Source organism: Diabrotica undecimpunctata, chromosome 7 (genome assembly GCF_040954645.1).
Source record: "Diabrotica undecimpunctata isolate CICGRU chromosome 7, icDiaUnde3, whole genome shotgun sequence".
Classification (NCBI taxonomy): domain Eukaryota; kingdom Metazoa; phylum Arthropoda; class Insecta; order Coleoptera; family Chrysomelidae; genus Diabrotica; species Diabrotica undecimpunctata.
The window spans coordinates 126,841,289-126,860,619 of NC_092809.1; the positions used below are offsets into that span (position 1 = coordinate 126,841,289).

The following is a 19,331-nucleotide window of genomic DNA, read 5'->3' on the forward strand; positions in this document are numbered from 1 at the left end:
AATATTAAGAAGGATAAGTTTGTTTAATATATATTGCCTACTTATAGTGTCAAAAGCACCTTCAATATCAAATATGGCAGCTACGACTTCTTGTCTTTTGTTTAAGGCCTCTGATATATGAGTTTGGAGGATTACAAGGTTGTCTTGGGTTGAACGGTTCTGACGAAATCCTGACTGTTCACTAGCAAATATCTTATGTTTTTCAATGAACCATAGGAGTCTTTTATTAATCATTTTTTCGAATATTTTGCACATCGTACAAGTTAGTGATATAGGTCTATAAGAGTTGGCCAAGGAACGTTCTAGGTTAGGCTTTTTAATAGGTATTACGATAGAGGTTTGCCATTGATTGGGAAATTGGTTAGATGACCAGATTAAATTATACATCTCAAGTATTTTGAGTAGGCTACAGTTTGAGAGCTTTTTGATTAATATGTAAGGAATGTCGTCAGGACCAGCGGCATTGTTTTTACAAGTTTGAATAACTGATACTAGTTCTTCAAAAAGAAAGGGAGAATTAAGATGTGTGATGTCCATTATTGTTTCGGGTGAGGAACAGGGTGGGGTGTTAGGTAATGGTTTTCGTAAGGAGGCATCTATTTTACTTTTGAATTTAGTGTCGAAGTGCGTTGCTAGGGTTTCACCGATTTCTCGATTGTCAGTGATTGTAGTGTTATTTACAGCAATACTAGAGATTTTGAGGTTGGTGTTGTTTCCTTGGATTTGCCTAATCTTTTTCCAGAGGTCCGCCGGATTGGTGTTTGAATTAATAGAGGATACATATTCTCTCCAAGATGATTTTTTACTTTGTTTTATAATAAATCGGGCTTTGGCTCTAGTTTTCTTTAGTTCAATAAGATTCTCCAGATTTTTGTTTTTACGGTAATTTTTAAGAGCTAATTTTTGTTGTTCTGTTGCAGTTTGGCAAGATGTATTCCACCAAGGTACTGCCTTTCTTTTATGGGAAATACTATTTTTGCCTATGTGCAAATTTGCAGCTTTAAGTATGGAATCTGTGATTAATAATAGATTATTGTTAATATTGTCGGATAGGGATAGAGAAGGTAAGGTGTTATCTGTTTGTGAAGTATAGTCTATCCAGTCGGCATTTTTTAGCCGCCAGAAGTTTCTGGTTATAGTTTGTTCATGGTTGGAGATATCAGATGATACAAATATTGGAAAGTGGTTGCTGTCATATAGATCATCGGAAGTTTTCCAAGTTAGTGAAGTATATGTTTTTGGGTCGCTAAAACTAAGATCTATCGCCGAAAATGTGCCAGAGGAAAAGTTCAGATGCGTATTAGAGCCTGTATTTAGTAGACAGGAGCCTGTGCAATTGATAACGTTTTCTATAGTTTTACCTTTGCCATTAGTATGGTTTGACCCCCACATAAAGTTATGAGCATTGAAGTCACCTACTAGAATATATGGAACGGGGAGCTGATATATAAGATTTAGAATTTCAATTTCTTTAAGGGGGTAGTTAGGAGGAATGTAAACACTGCATATCGTAAGTTTATTAGGACACCAAGTAGTTACGGCGATAGCCTCGAGTTCGGTGGTGATGAGAAGATGGGATGAATATATTTCACTTGAAATAAAAATAGATGTCCCACCACTGGCTCTGTCACAATTAGTTCTGATATAATGATATCCTTCGAACTTTTTTAGTGTGGGAAGCTTAGATATTTTTGAGTTCGTTTCTTGTAGACATATGATATCGGGTTGTTTTTCTGTCACTAGTTGTTGGATTCTTTCAATACGGGGAAAGAACCCATCGCAGTTCCATTGGATTAAATTGAAGGTGAATCTTGAGTTGAAGGGGTAAGGGGCAACTGAGATGGTTGTTCTGGCTGTTGGGAGATAAGGATTTTGGTTTCATCATCGGTTAGGAGTTCAGATGAGACGCTGATATTATCAGAGTCATCTGAGTTTAGCTGTCTTTTGATTTTCTTTTGAAGTCTCGTAAGTCGATTTTTAAGGGATCTTTCCTTAGTTTCTGAATGGAGAACTGTTATGTCTTGTAATAGTCCTTCAATATTTGACGTAAAAATAAAAGCTTCATTAAGTGGACTAGGATTACCATGTGTATTTTCTAGGAAAGCAATAAACTGAGTCTCGGTCAAAGTTAAACCAGATGGATTATTTTTATAAATTGCCGCTACGGATTGTAGTGAACTAGCTGTTAGATTATGTTCCTCTGATTTTGTAGTTTTTGCTTTTTTCTTGTGAGGTTTGGAGATAGTGTTTGTGTTTGTGGATAACGGAGGAAGCATTTGGTTAGACGATGGTTCGGGTGTACTTGCTGAAGATAATAGAGAAGGAATATCAGAATTGCTGTCTGTTGATATAGCTCTTTTTTGTCCTTGTGTGGGTGGAATTGATGGGTGTATAGTTTCAGTATCTATTTCAGTGTGGGTTTCTGTGCAATTTAAAGTAGTTAGGTCTGATTGAACAGGAGTGTTTACGTCAGAAATTATATCAGTAATTTCAGATGTAGAGGGCTCTAGATGGGGTAGTTCAGTTTGAGAAAAAGTAGTTGGATTATTGGTACATGAGTCAGCGGTATGTCCGACCTCTTTACATAAAAAACAATGCAATTTATCCGTAGAAATAAATATTCTATAAGGTGTGTTTTCGTATGTAATAACGAAGTTTCTATCTATTGAAAAGTTCTCTTTATCGGGGATAATATACGTTACTCTTCGGAAGCTCATTATGTGTGCATAACCTTCTCCGAGTGCACCACATTTCACAAATGACACAGGAGAGACCAGCTGTAATCCAATATCTTTAAGGGCTTTCTCAATTATGGAATGTGGAATTGAAGGAGATACGTTAGATATAAGAAGGCGTTTAGCTGGGGTGATAAGTCTTCTGATGGGAACTACTGTAGAGTTGATAGAGATATTTTGATGTGTTTTTAGAAGGTTATCGACAACTGTAGGCGAGGAAAGATAAATACAGATGCGGTTATTTGGAATACGTGATGCAAAGGTAATGTTTTTTGGGATAACAATGTCCCCTATAGCTTTAACATAGTCAAATAAAACAGTATTTGGAATAGCGTGCATTAAAATGGCTTGCTCCTTACGTGGGAAAGTAGGAGGTGGAGGTTTGGATAAAGTAGCAGCGACATATGATTTTGTGGGGAGGACTTGTGGAGTTGTGAGGTTTTGATTTGAGTTCATTTTTGTGAGTGTTCCTGGATACCAAAAACACTTCACTTAATTTTTAGTATTGCAACAGTCGTCCTATTAGGACACTGTGGATAAAATAATAGGAATATAACAGTTACCTGTATCTGCAGTTTTACTTCAGTTGAATATAATAATATTATAGTCCAATAATAATTGCTTTTTCCATAACACACAAAATAATTCGAATTATCACATCACAAGGTAATGTTTACTCGTTGGCTACATCAATGGGAATTTTGAATACTAATTAATTGTAATATAACTATTAAATACTGTTTAATATACACACAATTATTAAAAATTAATAGGAGAACTTTTAATTATCAAGTTTAACTTTGACAGTTATTTGACAGATGCAATTAAAAATTAATTCGTAAAATATTTATATTTAAGAAAAAAAAATGTGATTTGTAAAGTAAATATGACTTTAGTTTGGAAAAAAAAACATTATCATAATATCATTTTAATACTACAAAATATTCTATAAAAGATTCAGACGATGACGTAGAGTTTTATCAAATGTTTTAGGAAAGTTTTTCTAAATTTTTTTTTCTTATCGGAAAAATCATTTGAAAATTTTTGGAAAAAAATCATGGTATAATTTACAGAAAATCGAAAGGATTCTACAAATTAGATTTTACCTCAAAAAATTACGAAAATTTTCATTTACGGAAATTTTTTTGGAAAATTTTGAGGAAAACTCTACTTGACACTTCTCAGAATAGTAACAGAAGTGAGCATACAAATTTTCAAATCAATCGGTATAAAAATATCATAATAAAATCAGTTTGAAAATTGTTGCCGAGACTCAAAATGCGCAGGCAAGTGGTACATTTGACCCCGTTTTGGGGCTCTCTGTACCAACCTAGCTGTCCGCCCTTTTGGATTTAAAGTTTTTAGGGGCTAAATAATGAGCCATGAAAATGGCGGACATATTACTTATCGTTAATTTTTCCCCAAAAAATTGCAATTTCACCCCTGTCCGCCACACCTTATGTATCTACTCTCGCGTCCGCCCTTTGGGATTTCTTCTAGTTATACCAAGATCTTACTCTGGGCAAATTTTCAGCCATATTATCGATCGTTAATTTTTCCGAAAAAAATGACAACTTCATCCCCGTATAGCCACCCCCTGTACCACGGGGGGCGTCCGCCTGTAAGGCAAAGTCTTAACCCAGTTACAATGAATATATTCCTATAGAGAAATGTCATATTACTGATCAGTTCAAAATTTCGGCTCTATCTCTTGGACTATAAGGAAGCGATAAGTGGTTTGACAGCATAATAACTGCTTGTTTAGTCTAGTTTTTTCAGTAATTCTAGGCAACCTATTTGGGTGGAGTTTTGACTTGTTCTTGAATGAGTTCCGAATCCAGCAGCCCGCTGAAGTATTGGATTTTTATAATATAATTATTTGACAACCTTTTGTTGGCCAACCACCTAGAGCGGAGTTGAGCCGAAATACATTGATTTCGTATGTTCCGTTTTAAATTCGTTCAATCTGTATATATTTATAAAGCAGAAAATCCACAAATCTTAATATATTTTACAAAAGCTACTGAAGTGTGTCATGAAGAAATTGATGGACATGTACAAAACGAATCTAACGCACCTGTTCCAAAAATTGAGTAATGGGACAATTATATGATAAGATTAAAGACTTTCATATCTAGATCTAGAACAGCAATGTATTTGTGTCCTATTTTTGTCAGGATAGCTTTAGCATCGATAATAACGACACTTTTCATCCTTTTAATCGCCGTAAAGAGTTTGATACGTTCAACTTATTCCAGTATTTAGTTTTAATATCAAAAAGTCAGTTATAGTTTTCAGCAAGCGACAGAAAAATTTAATAGGTTATTTATGAAAGTTCTTTTTGTGTCATATTTTTTTTATAAACGAGTTCTTTACTTGCTTTTGTTGACATTTTAGTTGATAGTGGCTTATGAAATTAATCACCAAAATATTTCGTCTTAAGATTTTTTATCTCTTGTTCCGTCCTGTGGCTAACTGGTTTGTAAAACAAGATATATAGAGAGTGAAACAGCCAAATGGATCAAATTCGATAATAAATAAATGAAGGCGTGTTAAAAAAAACGCTAGGACACGTTGATTCTTATTTTTACTTGCGCATTTTTTACAATAAAAACTTTCCATACGGGGTATATCATGTAACAGTGGCCAATACCAACTTACCTATATTAATAATATCGAAAATATTAAGTGTTTTCAGATTTATTGCAAAAAGTAACATTAAGAAAAAAAGAAAATGATCTGCTATAACAAACTGCTTATTAATATTAATAAGTGATACTATTTATTTCTTGTTTGTTGTCTTGTTTGGTAAAAAAATTCACCGCGAACGTCTTGGTAACATTATAATCTTTTATAATAATAATTTTTTCTAACGTTACGCAATATCTCAGATGTGACCGATCTAATCTAAAGCGTTATTCGTCTTCTTACATCAGCTAAGTCAGAGGTTTAAATTTTTCTATAATATTTTTGACATAAAGCCCTAAGAAGTAGTCTAACGGCGTCAGATCAGAAGACCATGCTGGCCACTCCGTCGATCCTCGCCTACCTACCCACCGATTTCGAAATATTCAGTAGAGACACTGCCGAACATTAATTTGGTAATGGGGTGGTACTCCACCTTTCTGAAAGTATATCATGTTCACTGGAACTTGTGAGTTTAACCCAAATAATAGAAAAAAAGATGGCACAGAATTAAGAAATTCATACGCTGTTCGTCGACGGAAAGCCTACGACAGCGTTTCAGTGAAGAAGCTGTAGTAATTATTTATAAATACGAATTATCATCCAACCTCAAGAGTATACTGCTAAATATATGTAGCCCTCTTCCGCGTTTTTCCAACCCCGTTTATCTTGTAATGATGTGCATCGGCAGCTATCGCCACCATCTTGCCAACGACTTTGAGGTAATACATAGACAGCGAGTCCTTAACACGGTAGCAGATGATTTATTCCGACGACCACAAGAAACCCGTAGCGAAGAACCAGAGCTGTAATTATTAGCATCAGCACTAAAATCGTTCAATTGGTACGATAATTTATACGGAGATGTCCTCCGAAACACAGACAGATTTGCTGATTCACAAATACTAGACAACAAATACAAACTGTAAACATATTTGGAGTAGCCCAAATTTAGCAAAACCAGAATTTAACAATCAATTGAAATTATGTGTACCAGGGAATAAAAGGAAAGAACTTCTGGAGGAAGATTACGACTCGACTACAGCAGGCCACTTAGGAATTGTGAAGGCCATATGCCGATTTTGTCATTTGGCAAAAATAATACTGACCTAAAATGTTTAAACAAATTGCGGACTATGCTAGAGTCGGTAGAAAATGCCCTCAGTGTAAACTATTACAGATGCAACCAGCAGAAAATATGCAACCATCCATTGCAGAAAATCTTGGCATATTGTCTCAATCGATTTAAAGAGACAATTCCTAAGATTTACAAAAAAGAACATTTTTTGATAGTTATCCAAGACCGGTTTACGAAATGGATTATCGCCCAACTAATAAAGAAAGCCTCTGCAATCACCATCATCGACACTCTGAGCTTAGAAGTATTCATGCAGTTCGGAGTCCCAAAGAAAGCCATCTCGGATAACGGTTCACAATTCACAAGTAGCAATTATTTTAAAACGTTCCTAAAAACATACACCATAAATCACGTCCTTACACCACTTTACTCGCCACAATACAATTTAGTAGAACTAACAAGGTACTGATAACAACAATAGCTACATACATGGAGGATAACCATAAAGAGTGGGATAAATTTATACTGGAGTTTTGCCACGCCATAAATTCGTCAAGACATGATTTGACAGGATTTTCACCAGCGCTTCCTAATTTCGGAAGGAAGTTAGATATAACAGATGCAGATTAAATGGTAAGATATACAGAGGTCCACGGAAAACTGGAATAAATTTGAAGCATTAAGGGACCTGGCAGAAGTACACATGGAACATAATTTCGAAGACCAGAAGAAACATCACGAGGGACTGCATCTAAGGCAAAGAGACTGGCGTCCGCACCCAGGAGATCAGGTCATGAAACAGGAACATTTTCTATTCTTGACAAGAGAAGCTTTTACCAGTAAGCTGGCGCCAAAATATTCAGGTTTATACACAGTAGCATCACTTATATCACCGGTAATGGTAAAACTATAATTGTCGAATAGTAGCAACCGCAAACGATGGAGGGGTGAGGCACCTCCAAAAAATCCTATCCCCACTTAATTAGCGAAATTTAAAAGCAGAACACAGTTTAGCCAGCAATCAGCCATGGAAGACATCCTAGACATTCCCGAAGAAATGAGCCTTCTGGGAACACCCGAGAGATCTGAGTTGCCTGTCATGCCAAAGAAGGAAGCAGAATGCATACTCAACAGGTTTCACTAAATATTCGGTACGCCACCAACAGGACAGCCACCGGCAGGACCTGAAACCGCAGCAATGATGACCCCGGGGAAGCCACAGCCAGGAAACAATTCCGACTTGGAGAAAATCTTCCCGAGAGAACTGGTGGAAAAGGGAACAAAAAAATTCCGAATGACTCAACGACAACAACGGCAGAAGACTCCAGATCAAATTGACAAGAAGGGTGGATGGGATCACGCAGTTGTAGATTCCACGCCACGAAAAAAATGTATGCTACATTTTTTTCCCAAAGAGAAGTGGGTATAACGATGTGCATTGCCAGCTATCACCACCATCCTGCGAACGCTACGTACACACGCACTGCTCCCCTGATTTCCACCTAGATTAATGCCCGCTAGAGGAGATGGAAGGCCGACAACGGTATAAAACAAGAGCCGGCGCATGAGAGAATCGAGATCTCCCAGAGTGTTGATATGGGAACAACTCCACTGGCTCTAGGGTGTTGACCGAAGACCAAATGTTTCTGCTAGAGTGGCAGCTCCTTACCGCTAGGTCTTAGAGTATGGATCTTAGATAGACCTGTTTTATGTCTAAGTGTTGATTAGTCACTTCCCGCTCCTTGCCGGATCGAAAGTTGATCGATCCGTCCAATTTTAAAAACCATCATTCATTTTCCTCAGCGTGTGTGTTTTAACACAACGTATTATCGTTTCGATTTTTATTAAATTAATTCTATTTTATTTTTCACAGGTATTAAACAATAAGTCATGGAGCCATGCATCGATATTGTGCTAGGATTGACATTTAAATTTTGTACATTTGTACATATTATCGAGGATACAATTTTATTTTGTTATTTATTTATTTCGAATATATTTTTATTTAAATTAAACCTGAGTCTGCTGTCTAAAAGAGCTACCTTTCACAATCTTGTGCCGCTCTTATCCAGTTTTTATTTATCCTTCTTAAATCGTCAGTCCATCCTGTAGATGGTCGACCGACGTTTTTCTCGTCTTCCTTTGGTCTTAATTCCAATCTTTGTTTATCGCCCATCTGTCATTCTAGACATGTATCCTGTCCATCTCTATTTTAGTCTGGCTATCCTTTGGATCACGTCAGTTACCTTGGTTCTCCTCCTGATCCCTTCGTTTTTTATTTTGTCTTCCAAAGTTTTTCCTAACATGAATCGCTTCATTCTTCTCTGTATGCCTCTCAGATTGGTAGTTGAGGTTTTTTTTTAAGTAAGGGTTTCGGTATGTCAGTACTGGGAGAACAATGCATTGATCAAATACTTTTCTCTTTAGGTATGTGGACAGTTCACTTTTAAAAATTTTTCTCAGTTTTCCATATGCTATCCACCCAAGATTCTTCTCTTCAGTTCATGGGTTTGATTATCAATACCAATCATAATTTCATATCCTAGATATTGTTATTTATTTAGGAGTTCTATTTATTGTTCACCAATAGTAATGTTTTGGTTGGGTACCAAGTATATCTGAAAAGTACGAATATTAATATAGAATTAATAAAAGTTGTCAAAATACATACTACACAATCAATCCATAACAAAAATAACAACTGAAACACAACAATAACAACAGGAATTGTAACATCAAAGGAATTAAAGTAAGGATGTTGCTTGTTACCCAATTTAACCTCGAAAGCGCTTTAAAAAGATGGAAACCAAAATGTAGAACAATGGGGATATCACTCACGAACACTATGATATATCCGCTCAACTTTGCAGACATTCAACTAATATTTGCTTAAGATTATAATGATTTAAACTATATAACTCGAAAATTAATTGAAGAGTATATGGGGTACAGACGTAACAAAAAAAAACCGAATACGTGGCGTTGGAGGGTAACAAAAAAATCTCATAGACGACAGAACTACCATAAAGCACTGCTGTGACTAGAAATATCTTGGTATTAATATCTCGCACGATAGAATAATGGACAAAGCCATAAGAGAAATAAATACGGCAGGTAGGAAACTCATTAAAATGTTAAACAATAATTTCTGGGACCAATCCATTAGCAAAGAAAGTAAAGAGAGGGTTTGTATATGAGACTAGAGTAAAAATTATTACTCTATCCATCTGTGAGGTTTAGCCATTGAAAAAAAAAACAACGAGCGCATTAGAGAAATAATGAGAATTATACGAACGATCAGAGATGACTTATTAACAAAACAATTTATCTGGTTCAGATATATACACAGAATAGACGATCAAAGAAGAGAGGAAAAGAAACATAGAAGAGGGCCTATGTAATAAACGGACAAAGTGGCAATTAGAAGTTGGAAAATGGCAGAGAATGTTATAAATCGACATTTAGTAGTAGTATCTTTGCTTTAATATTTAATTATTTTATTGCTTATATAAATTTAAATAAGTGTTATTTAGATATTATCAAATTATCGTCAAATCGTCGCTTTCAAGAGTCGTAATAATAACTTGAATATTGAAGCATTCAATATATCTGTTTCCAATTAACACTTCAGCACACCGGACGGAAATAGAGATATACCGGTTTAGATTCCATTTTAGAGGAAACGTTGGATAATTATAAAGCTTTCACATATCCAATAAACCATTAGTTTGCACTAGTTGTCAAAGTAGATATATTTAATTCTCAAATTTGATTTCCAAAGTGATAAAGAGAAACCACGTTTGATGCACTGCTGCACAAGGGACTTGAATAATTTGGATGAAGTCATTTAATAACACGAGCGAATCTGCGAACAAATCTATTTTAAATTAATTAGACAGTATGTATTTGGTGATATCGTTTAGTAAAACTATCTAGAATATGAAAAGTTGCTATTTAGTTATTTTGTCGCTGTTTAAAAAACAGCATGTTTATCATTAGTTCTCCATTTTCTTCAACAACCAATTTTTTCACATACTTTCCCATTTCAGACGTATGAAATATATTATATATATTCTTATTTATACTGCACACAAATTGTTCCAACGCATTGTTTTTGAAGTTTTTATTGTTAACTGAGCTGTAACTTAAGGTTTTTTAAAATTCTATTTTATTGTTAGGTGTATTATATATTTTGTGTTAGTTAAAGGCTTTTTTGGAAGCTTCGATCGATGTTTTACATTATTCATTCCACCAAGAAACTGGTTTATGTTTTGTAACAAATGAAGTTTTCTTATTGGTTATCTCTGCTGCATCTAAGATGATGTTACCGCTCGGAGTACTCCTCCATTTTCTTCTCCAAAGATCTTTTTTCTTTCTTCTTTATTTTTATTGTTTATTTTCGCCTAACTATCTGATGGTCACTACCAGTTGTTTCCTTGTTTATTACCGTGACATCGTCGAATATCCCTTTATATATTAGGTGGCCAATTTTTGGAGCCTGTTGTCACAGACATTGAGTTTTTGGATATATAGATTTTCTTCATGAAATAGTTGGACTGTTTCTGCACACTTGCCTTCAAGAATCTTATTCTAACTGTATTTTGAAATAGTTAAATTATCTTAGCTGAATATTTAAAAAATAAATAAAATAGTTACAAAATGAAAGAGTATCGACAGCCCAAAGTAAAGAAAAATTTGTTTTTCTATTAAGATAACAAATCTAAAACCTAAATAATGGTTTGGCCACATGAAATTTAAGTCTCATTCATGGGTAACTCTCCTGTAAGATGATATACTAAGGAGTTGGTCATTTAAAATCTTTAAATAATAATGTTAATCAAGAAGAAATTAAATACTATGAAAATTAAAGTGCAAAAAACATAAATTGAATAGTAAATAAATAGTGATAGCTTTTATTTTGATGAGCAATTTGCTTTTTTCGACAATACTCCAAATTAAATTATTTATTTAACCTTTCCTGTTCGTTATAGCTATCAGTATTGTTAAAAAAAGTTGTAATTTACTTTAATATTATACGTCAAGTGATTAAATTATATATCTGCAAATTACATTAAAAAAAAAAGTAGGAGTCGCCTTACCTATTAGAGAGAACATAGACCTTTTCGGATCTCCTTTGTAATTGACTCCTTAAATGTATCAATTCCCAAAGGAAATGGGAATCCATATCCTTCGCGGATGATGCTCTTACTTGAACTTCCGTTACGGGGATCAGCACCTGATACCTAATTATTTCGACTTCCGACGACGAACTTTTACTGGCTACGCCCTAAAAATGGAAAATACATTTAGAACTTTCTAATATATCGATTTGAAAAAGGTCCTTTATCAGAGAGTGTAAAAAATATTAAATTTTCTTGTATATGATTATATTGTTACATTGATTCTGAAGGGTAGTCAAGTACAAAACTAAATTTTTATTCATAATTGAGAAAACATGATCATCATCAAATATTCCATAATTAATGACTGATGGTCATATGTATTTCTTAAGAGACGCAGATTTATCAGTTTTATTTAAAAAAAGTCATATACAAGACGATTTAATTTGCCACTTTAGTTTGTTGTTTAACAAATGATGGTAAATTTTTTATTTTATTTTTATTTTTTTAGGTGAAAAATATGTAGTAAGGCTTCAGAAAAATATTTTTTTTAGCTGCTGAACAATCCCATCTTGACCTCAGCTTAACATCGGTTAATAATACAATATAAGTTGTATGTATTTAACAAATCGAGCAGCTTGTTGATAATTTAATTATAAACAGAAATTATCTATTTACATTTTAACAACTTTCATAAAATAACTACAGAAGTCATGAAATGGGAAATGGGAGAAAATGAAAGGGGTGGTGGAATGATAAGGTGCAACAGAAGGTTAGAGAGCAGAATGAGGCTAGAAAAAGGTGTGGCAGGTCTAAAAAAAAGGAAGCTGCTAAGGAAAGATCGTCTGCACAGCAGCATGAAGGGTTGGAAACACCCCAGGGGATGAAAAGGTTATACAGCGTTGCTAAAGCAAGGGACAACTCATCAAAGGACTTGACCCACGTGCGGAAGATTAGGTGTTACGGACCGATGTTGAAATAAAGAAAAGATGGTAAAAGTACTTTAGTAAGTTGCTAAATAAAGCACACCAGAGGAGAGACAGAGGATATGCGATCCCAAATGAGAATGTAATACCGGGGATAGCGAAAGATAAATTTGTCTGGGCGTTAAATAAAACGAAGAACGGTAAGGACCGGTAACGAACCTGATATAATACCTGCTGAGGTTTGAAAGGCTCTAGAAGAGTAAGGGGATAATATTTTGTGGCAAATGATGTGTAGGATATGTGAGGAAGAAAGCATGCCCAATGCATGGAGAGAGAGGGATTGTAATTGTATCATTGTATAAAGATAAAGGGGATATTCAGAGGAGAGATTGGGAGAGAACTGTGAAGCAAAGGTTAAGGAGAGAGACATCGATAGGAGAAGAACAGTTTGGGTTTATGCCAGGAAGAGACAGTTGATAGAGAAATACAGCGAGAAGAAAAGAAAGTTACATTTGATATTTATAGATCTTGAGAAGGCGTACCACACAGTTCCTAGATAAGAGCTAAGGAAATGTATGAGGCAGAAATTGGTTTCTGAGAAGTACGTAAGGCTCATGAAGGATATGTATGAGGGAGCGTACACCAAAGTAAGGACTGCTGTCGGATTGACCAAAAGTTTTCTAGTAACATCAAGGCTATATACTGTTCTTACCTGTGTAATTTTGTTATAGTAGAGGAGAACAAAGAAATTTTGTAGGAGAAATTGTATTGTTTGAAAAGGGCTATTGAAGAGGGAGGACTTAATGTTAGCAGGTCAAAAACGGGAGTATATGTGGTTAGCAGGAAGAGGAGTGGTTGAGGAGAAGCTAGTAGGAGTAGGAGGATTTAAATACCTTGGCTCCTACATAACGGAAAGTGGGACACTAGATCGAGAAATTGCCCACAGGATACAAGTTGGTTGGCTTACCTGGAAGCAAATGATCAGGGTATTTTGTCTCGAAAAATCGGGGAAGGGCTAAAAGGAAAGATAAACAAGAGTGTGGTGAGACCTATGTTGGTGTACGGCGGTGAAGTGTGACCTGTAAAGAAGATCCAGGAAAAGAAGATGGAGGTAGCTGATATGAAAATGTTACGGTGGGTAAGACTAGAAGGGATAGGATCAGAAACCACTTGATTAGGAAAAGAGCCAGGGTGACTACAGTCTCATAAATGATTCAAGAACAAAGACTGTAATGGTTTGGTCATGTCAGACGTGTAGATGATAATAATGGGGGAGAAAGGATGGACCTGTTAGAAGGTGATGAAAAAAGAGGTAAAGGAATACCGAGGAGAAGATGGAAGAGCAGTATTGCATAGGACTTAAGAGAGAAAGGTTTAGGTGAAGAAGACCCGATGGACAGAAATGAGTAGCGGTGAAGATTAAGGAACAGCGACCCCTGGAAAAGGAAAAACTGAGAAAGAAGAAAGTGTTTGCATAAAATATTAGGTTATAGTCATTAAGGACTCTAGAGGACCTTATTGAGATAGTATAGTTTTCAGTCTGTGTCATAGATCTTAAATGAAAAAATCTAGTCTTGAAATTTGGGACGTATATCCTCTAGGTCTAAAAACGAACCCTATTAAATTTGGCGCAATAGTTCTTTTTCATCTTCCTATATTTTCACGCAGTTTTTTTCTTGAAGAAACAGTTCTATATTCGTAAAACTTGGCACAGAGTTTCCTCTTATTGTAAGCAAAAACTCTATTAAATTTAAGGTGATAGTTCTTCCTCCTCTCATATTTTTATGCTTTTCCTTTCTTTTAAAAGAAAAAAGTTTCGGGCTCTTTGGCTATGTATTTCTATTGCTGTAATGAAGAATAATATTAAATTTAAGATTATTAGGTCTACTTTTTATTCTGATATTCTTATTAATTTTCAGGCGTCCTACACAAAGGCTTCTAGTTCTTCTTTTACCAACTTCTAAATCTTCTAAACGTAATGAATTAAAATTAAAAAAAAAATGAACCACAGGGTTTTGCTTACTAAAGAGTTAATTGCTTATATAGTATTACATTTTTATATTTAATCGTATACTTACCATAAGCTTTTTCTTTTGCCTTAATCGCTCTTTACAAAGGAATACAACGGCAGTCTTAAAAACAAAACACATGGCATGCAATTCCAATCCTTTTTTAATTTTTCCTAGGAAATCCGAAATATTTAGCCATTCTACTCCTCCATAATATAAAAGGTCACCTGGGCTTAGGTCTATCGTCTGCAAAATAAAAAGTATATTATATTGTATGATATTCTGGCATGTACCAAAACATGTATTGTACATTTTTTATATAGATGTAAATATTTTCTGATGTGAACATGTGCTTTATGTAGCTTTTAGAGCATGTAAGTCCTATGATATTCTTATAGGAATCACGTTTGGCATTATGAAAAAATCTAACAAATTTTGATCAAAAAAAGTGCATTTGTGCAGTCGTACATAGTTAAATATGTACCAACAGCCCAGCAGATATTAGACAATGTGTTGACTTCATGGGACCAATATAGCCTGATAAGATAAAATATATATGTAGTCGAATGAGGAAGTATCAGTGTTGGCCCTATCAACGTGGCAGTGAACGTGTTAAATTTTAAAATGCCAATTTAAAAAAAAAATTAAATTCAGCTAATGTAAATTACTTTGTTTTGATTAATTATAATTAAACAGTACTACTTATATCTTAAGAAAATTTGGAATAAATAAAATACAAAATCTTCATGTCAAAACAACTTTGGATAAGATTGAATATCGTTAAGCAAATATCAGTACACAATGGGTAAGACGAACACAGAATAAATAAAATTTTAAATCAAGAACTACATAAGAAAGCCCTGAAATTAGTATTTAATCCACCACCAGAGAAACACCCCAGTACCTTGTGCTCGATTACATATACAGGCAAGTTATGAAAAAAAAATAACCAAACACATAAAAAAGAAAGGAATAACACCAGCTTTTAAAACAAATAACTTAGGCAAATATATTAAGAATAACAAGACCCAAAAGGAAAAGCAATTACACATTGGTGTATACAAACTTAAATGTGGATATCGCCTAAAAACTTATATCGGTCAAACTGGTAGAACTTTTATCAAACGAATACCAGAGCATAAAAGGGCTTTCAATAATAGAAAAACAGATTCTGCGTAAGCACATTACCTTCTAGACCATAACCATTCATTTCATGACGAATTTCAAATTCTTCACTTTCAAAATAAAGGCCTTAAGCTATCTTACAAATAAAAATTAAAAATAAAGACGTAACTCTGAATATCCAACTTGGGACAAACAGTTCTCCCTCCTCAACTTATTCAGTTAAAGACTATAAAGTGTAAACACACAAAAAAATAGATCACTTGAGAAAGGCACTCTGCGTAGTGATAATAATTTAAAATTAATTTTGTGGAAGTGTTGAACATAAAAGTTTTCAGTGTTTTATTGTTAGATATTTGCGTAATATAAATCCTCATCAATGTAAATGTTAATCAATTGGTCAGAGTTCAAACATAACACTTTTTATAATATTTTTGAGCAAAAAGGAGAGTATTATATCAGGTAGAGTATTATAGTCTCACCTCTAAGGTTAAATATTTATTTGGGGAAATTATTGTCTAACATTGGAAAGTATTATAGTCTAACAATATTTAACCGATCGGCTGTTCAATACGAATGTAGTTAGTTAACATATTGAATAAACTCGATTAAGAACAGATAAAATATAGTACAATTTAGAATTTGTCGTATAAATAAAGTTACTTACTTGTTTACATGATTTTTGGTGCTGCCTAAATAAGTGGTCAAAGATAGCACCGTACTCTTCGTGTATCCTCTGCATTTCATTAATATGTTCGGCTACTTTCTCCATTCCTTTTAAGGCCTCTGGAAAATAGAGATAAATGCATAAACATTAACCACTTTCTTACATTTAAACTTAAGTAATATAAATTAATAATGATAATAGTATTTATTTTTTAAAACTGGTTCTTTATTATCTTTAATGATATTTTTATTTTCAAAACATAGATGTACTGTATGTCGATATTAGAGGGTAGCTTTTCTTTACAGTTCAAAATTGCAGTAGTCCTCAAATCTTCCAAAAGTTTTTTCTATCACCTTTATCTTGCGAGTCCTCTTGTGTGTTTCACATTTACGGCTACTCATTTAGAACGATTTTTGGTATTTTGCTTCCTTCCATGCCAGTCATTTCGTTGACGATTAAGACAGCTTTACAGTGGCGCTTTAATACACTCACGATCATAAAATCCGAGTCACCTTGAAAATCACCGATATTTCATTTTTAACGAGCTTTATCGTAAATAATAATAACATAAATACAATCTAATGCATGTTTCTAAGAATTGTTGTCGGCTTAGCGGTTTCCCTTGTAACAAAGAATTCCAATTCCTAGTGCCGATTTCGCGGAAAAGTGCACACTTCCCAAAATGAAGGGTACCTGTAACTGCCGCTTGTTTTAAATGTCTCATTTGTGCTTCGAGTGGCTTCGACTTTCTGTTCAAACGCAACGAATAAACGTTTATTATTGACATCGTTGGTGTTTATTAGTGCCATTATTAGTGTTTATTATTTGCCAGAAATGCATTTAACTGTTGTTGAAACGGCACGAATTGTTGCGCTTGTGGAAGACGGTCACACTCAAAGACAAGTCACAAGAACTGTTGGCGTAAGCATTTCTACGCTTCAACGAGTGCTTCAACGCTTTCAGTAGACGGGTGTGCTAACCAGACGACCTGGCTTTGGACGAAGAAGAACGACCACGACACGAGATGACCGTTTCCTTGTGTTTTAGAGTTTACGAAACCGGACCTTAACTGCGGTTATGCATCGAAATCATCTAAAGGAAGTACGACATCGCTATATTAGCGTTGCAAAAGTCAGAAGAAGACTTCATTCTTCTGAACTATCTTCTCGTGTAATGGCTACAGGACTGCTCCTTCGTCGGGCGCATCGAGTTGCACGACTAGCTTTTGCTCGACAATACGCGCATTGTTAATTAACGATTGGAGCAAAGTGTTATTCTCAGATGAATGTTAGAATAGATGTTTTTGCCTAACTGGATCCGATGGACGTGTAAGAGTTTGGAGGAGAACCGCTGAACGATTTTCACAAGCTCGCATAGCTCCAAGAATGCCATTTGGTGGAGGCTCAGCCATCGCTTGGGTAGGTGTATCTTCCGACTTCCGCACAGAATTACCCTTGATCGAAAATGGGTCCTTAACTGCAAGAAGGTACATTACGGAGATTTTGGAAAAACATGTTATGCCCACCATGGCAGAACTTGGAGAAGACGCCATTTTTATGCAGGACAAGGCGCGACTGCAAGTTGCGGTCAGTATGCAATACTTGGACGAGGTTGGAATTACGAGGTTACCCTGACCAGCTAGGTATCCAGACCTGAATCCCATCGAACATCTCTGGGACGATTTGAAAAAACGTATTCAAACGCATACACCTTCTCCTAACAACGCACAGGAGTTTAAGGATCTGTTAGTAAGAGAGTGGAATAACATACCACAACATGTAATCCGGAGAAAAATTAAGAGTATGCCCCGTTATTAGAGCAAGGGGAGGCAATATTGATGACAAATAAAAAATACATTAGCCTAAGAAAAAGTTATTACTTCACGAGAGGCAAAAATAAAATTGACCTTGAAATTTTCAAGGTGACCCGAATTTTATGATCGTGAGTGTATTAAACAATTTAAGCAGGATATTTTATATTTGAAACCATATTATATTGTATTACTCAATTAAACAATAAATAACAGTTTCTTTTTCAAATATTGTTTTATTTTTTTTTTTTTGAGAATTTTTAACCACTGAATTTGAAACAAGTTTGTAATTTAGTCTAGTTATGTTTTCCAGTCTATCGAATGAAGAATGATACCAGCTGGTACCTTATTTAGGACACTCACGTCCTTTTTTCGGGTAGGAATCAGTACGTTCCTTTAAAGAAACTTTTTAACATCGATCTCGTGTTACATCAATCTTAAAATTTAAGATTTTTAATATGTACCTATAGTAAGGGTTGATTGATTAGAGATAGATAGTTCTGATAGATCTTATTGTGTGGCTAGTTTCAATTACTAATATGCTGTTTTGACTATGATAGTCTAGTAAGACTAAAAACGTTTTTTCTAGTAAATTTTTAATCCGTTTAGATAATTTAAATTTTATATAATTTTTAAATATATACCATTATACATTAGAAGTTGTTTACTTTATTGTATGTTATTCTTTCGCCTTAATCAGTTTATTCCAAATTTCCAAAAATAACCAACCACTCGCAAAACCAGTTGATTTAATTTGTTTGGCTGGATACGTAGTTGTATCGTAGTCGTCTCCCTTCGTTACTTTAAACATGTTATATTGGACAGAGGTCGGGACTTCCTTCGCGTATGATAAACCATGACAATAGTTACATCCTCCTGAGAATTTTGCTGCACAATTCTTGCAATGTGTAACCTAGCATTATCATGCATAAGCATGAAATTCTCTCCAATAAATGGTGCAAATGGCAAGACATGTTCTTCGAAAATGTCTGTAATGTATCATTGTACTGTAAGCCGCCCTATATTTATTCGAACTAACACTGTAGAGTGTACAAATTACTTTTACCTCACACCATTACTGGCCTAACAATGCTGGGATAGTGTACAATCGCTACAGCGTTCCCAGATCTTTTGTATACTCTATTTGGCCTGTCATCAGAAAAAAGACAATATTTGGAT

The 19,331-nt window shown here is 34.7% G+C and overlaps 1 protein-coding gene across 1 annotated transcript in view; it reads right to left on the bottom strand.

Annotated features, from left to right (window-relative positions):
- Window positions 1–19,331, bottom strand: part of sif (guanine nucleotide exchange factor still life) — a 303,831-nt gene that overhangs the window by 24,919 nt on the left and 259,581 nt on the right. Inside the window, exons 12-14 of the mRNA XM_072539215.1 lie at window positions 16,343–16,461; window positions 14,623–14,799; window positions 11,598–11,785 (exon numbers count right to left, since the gene is read on the bottom strand). Coding sequence (XP_072395316.1) covers window positions 11,598–11,785; window positions 14,623–14,799; window positions 16,343–16,461 — 484 coding nt within the window. The remainder of the gene's footprint in view (window positions 1–11,597; window positions 11,786–14,622; window positions 14,800–16,342; window positions 16,462–19,331) is intronic.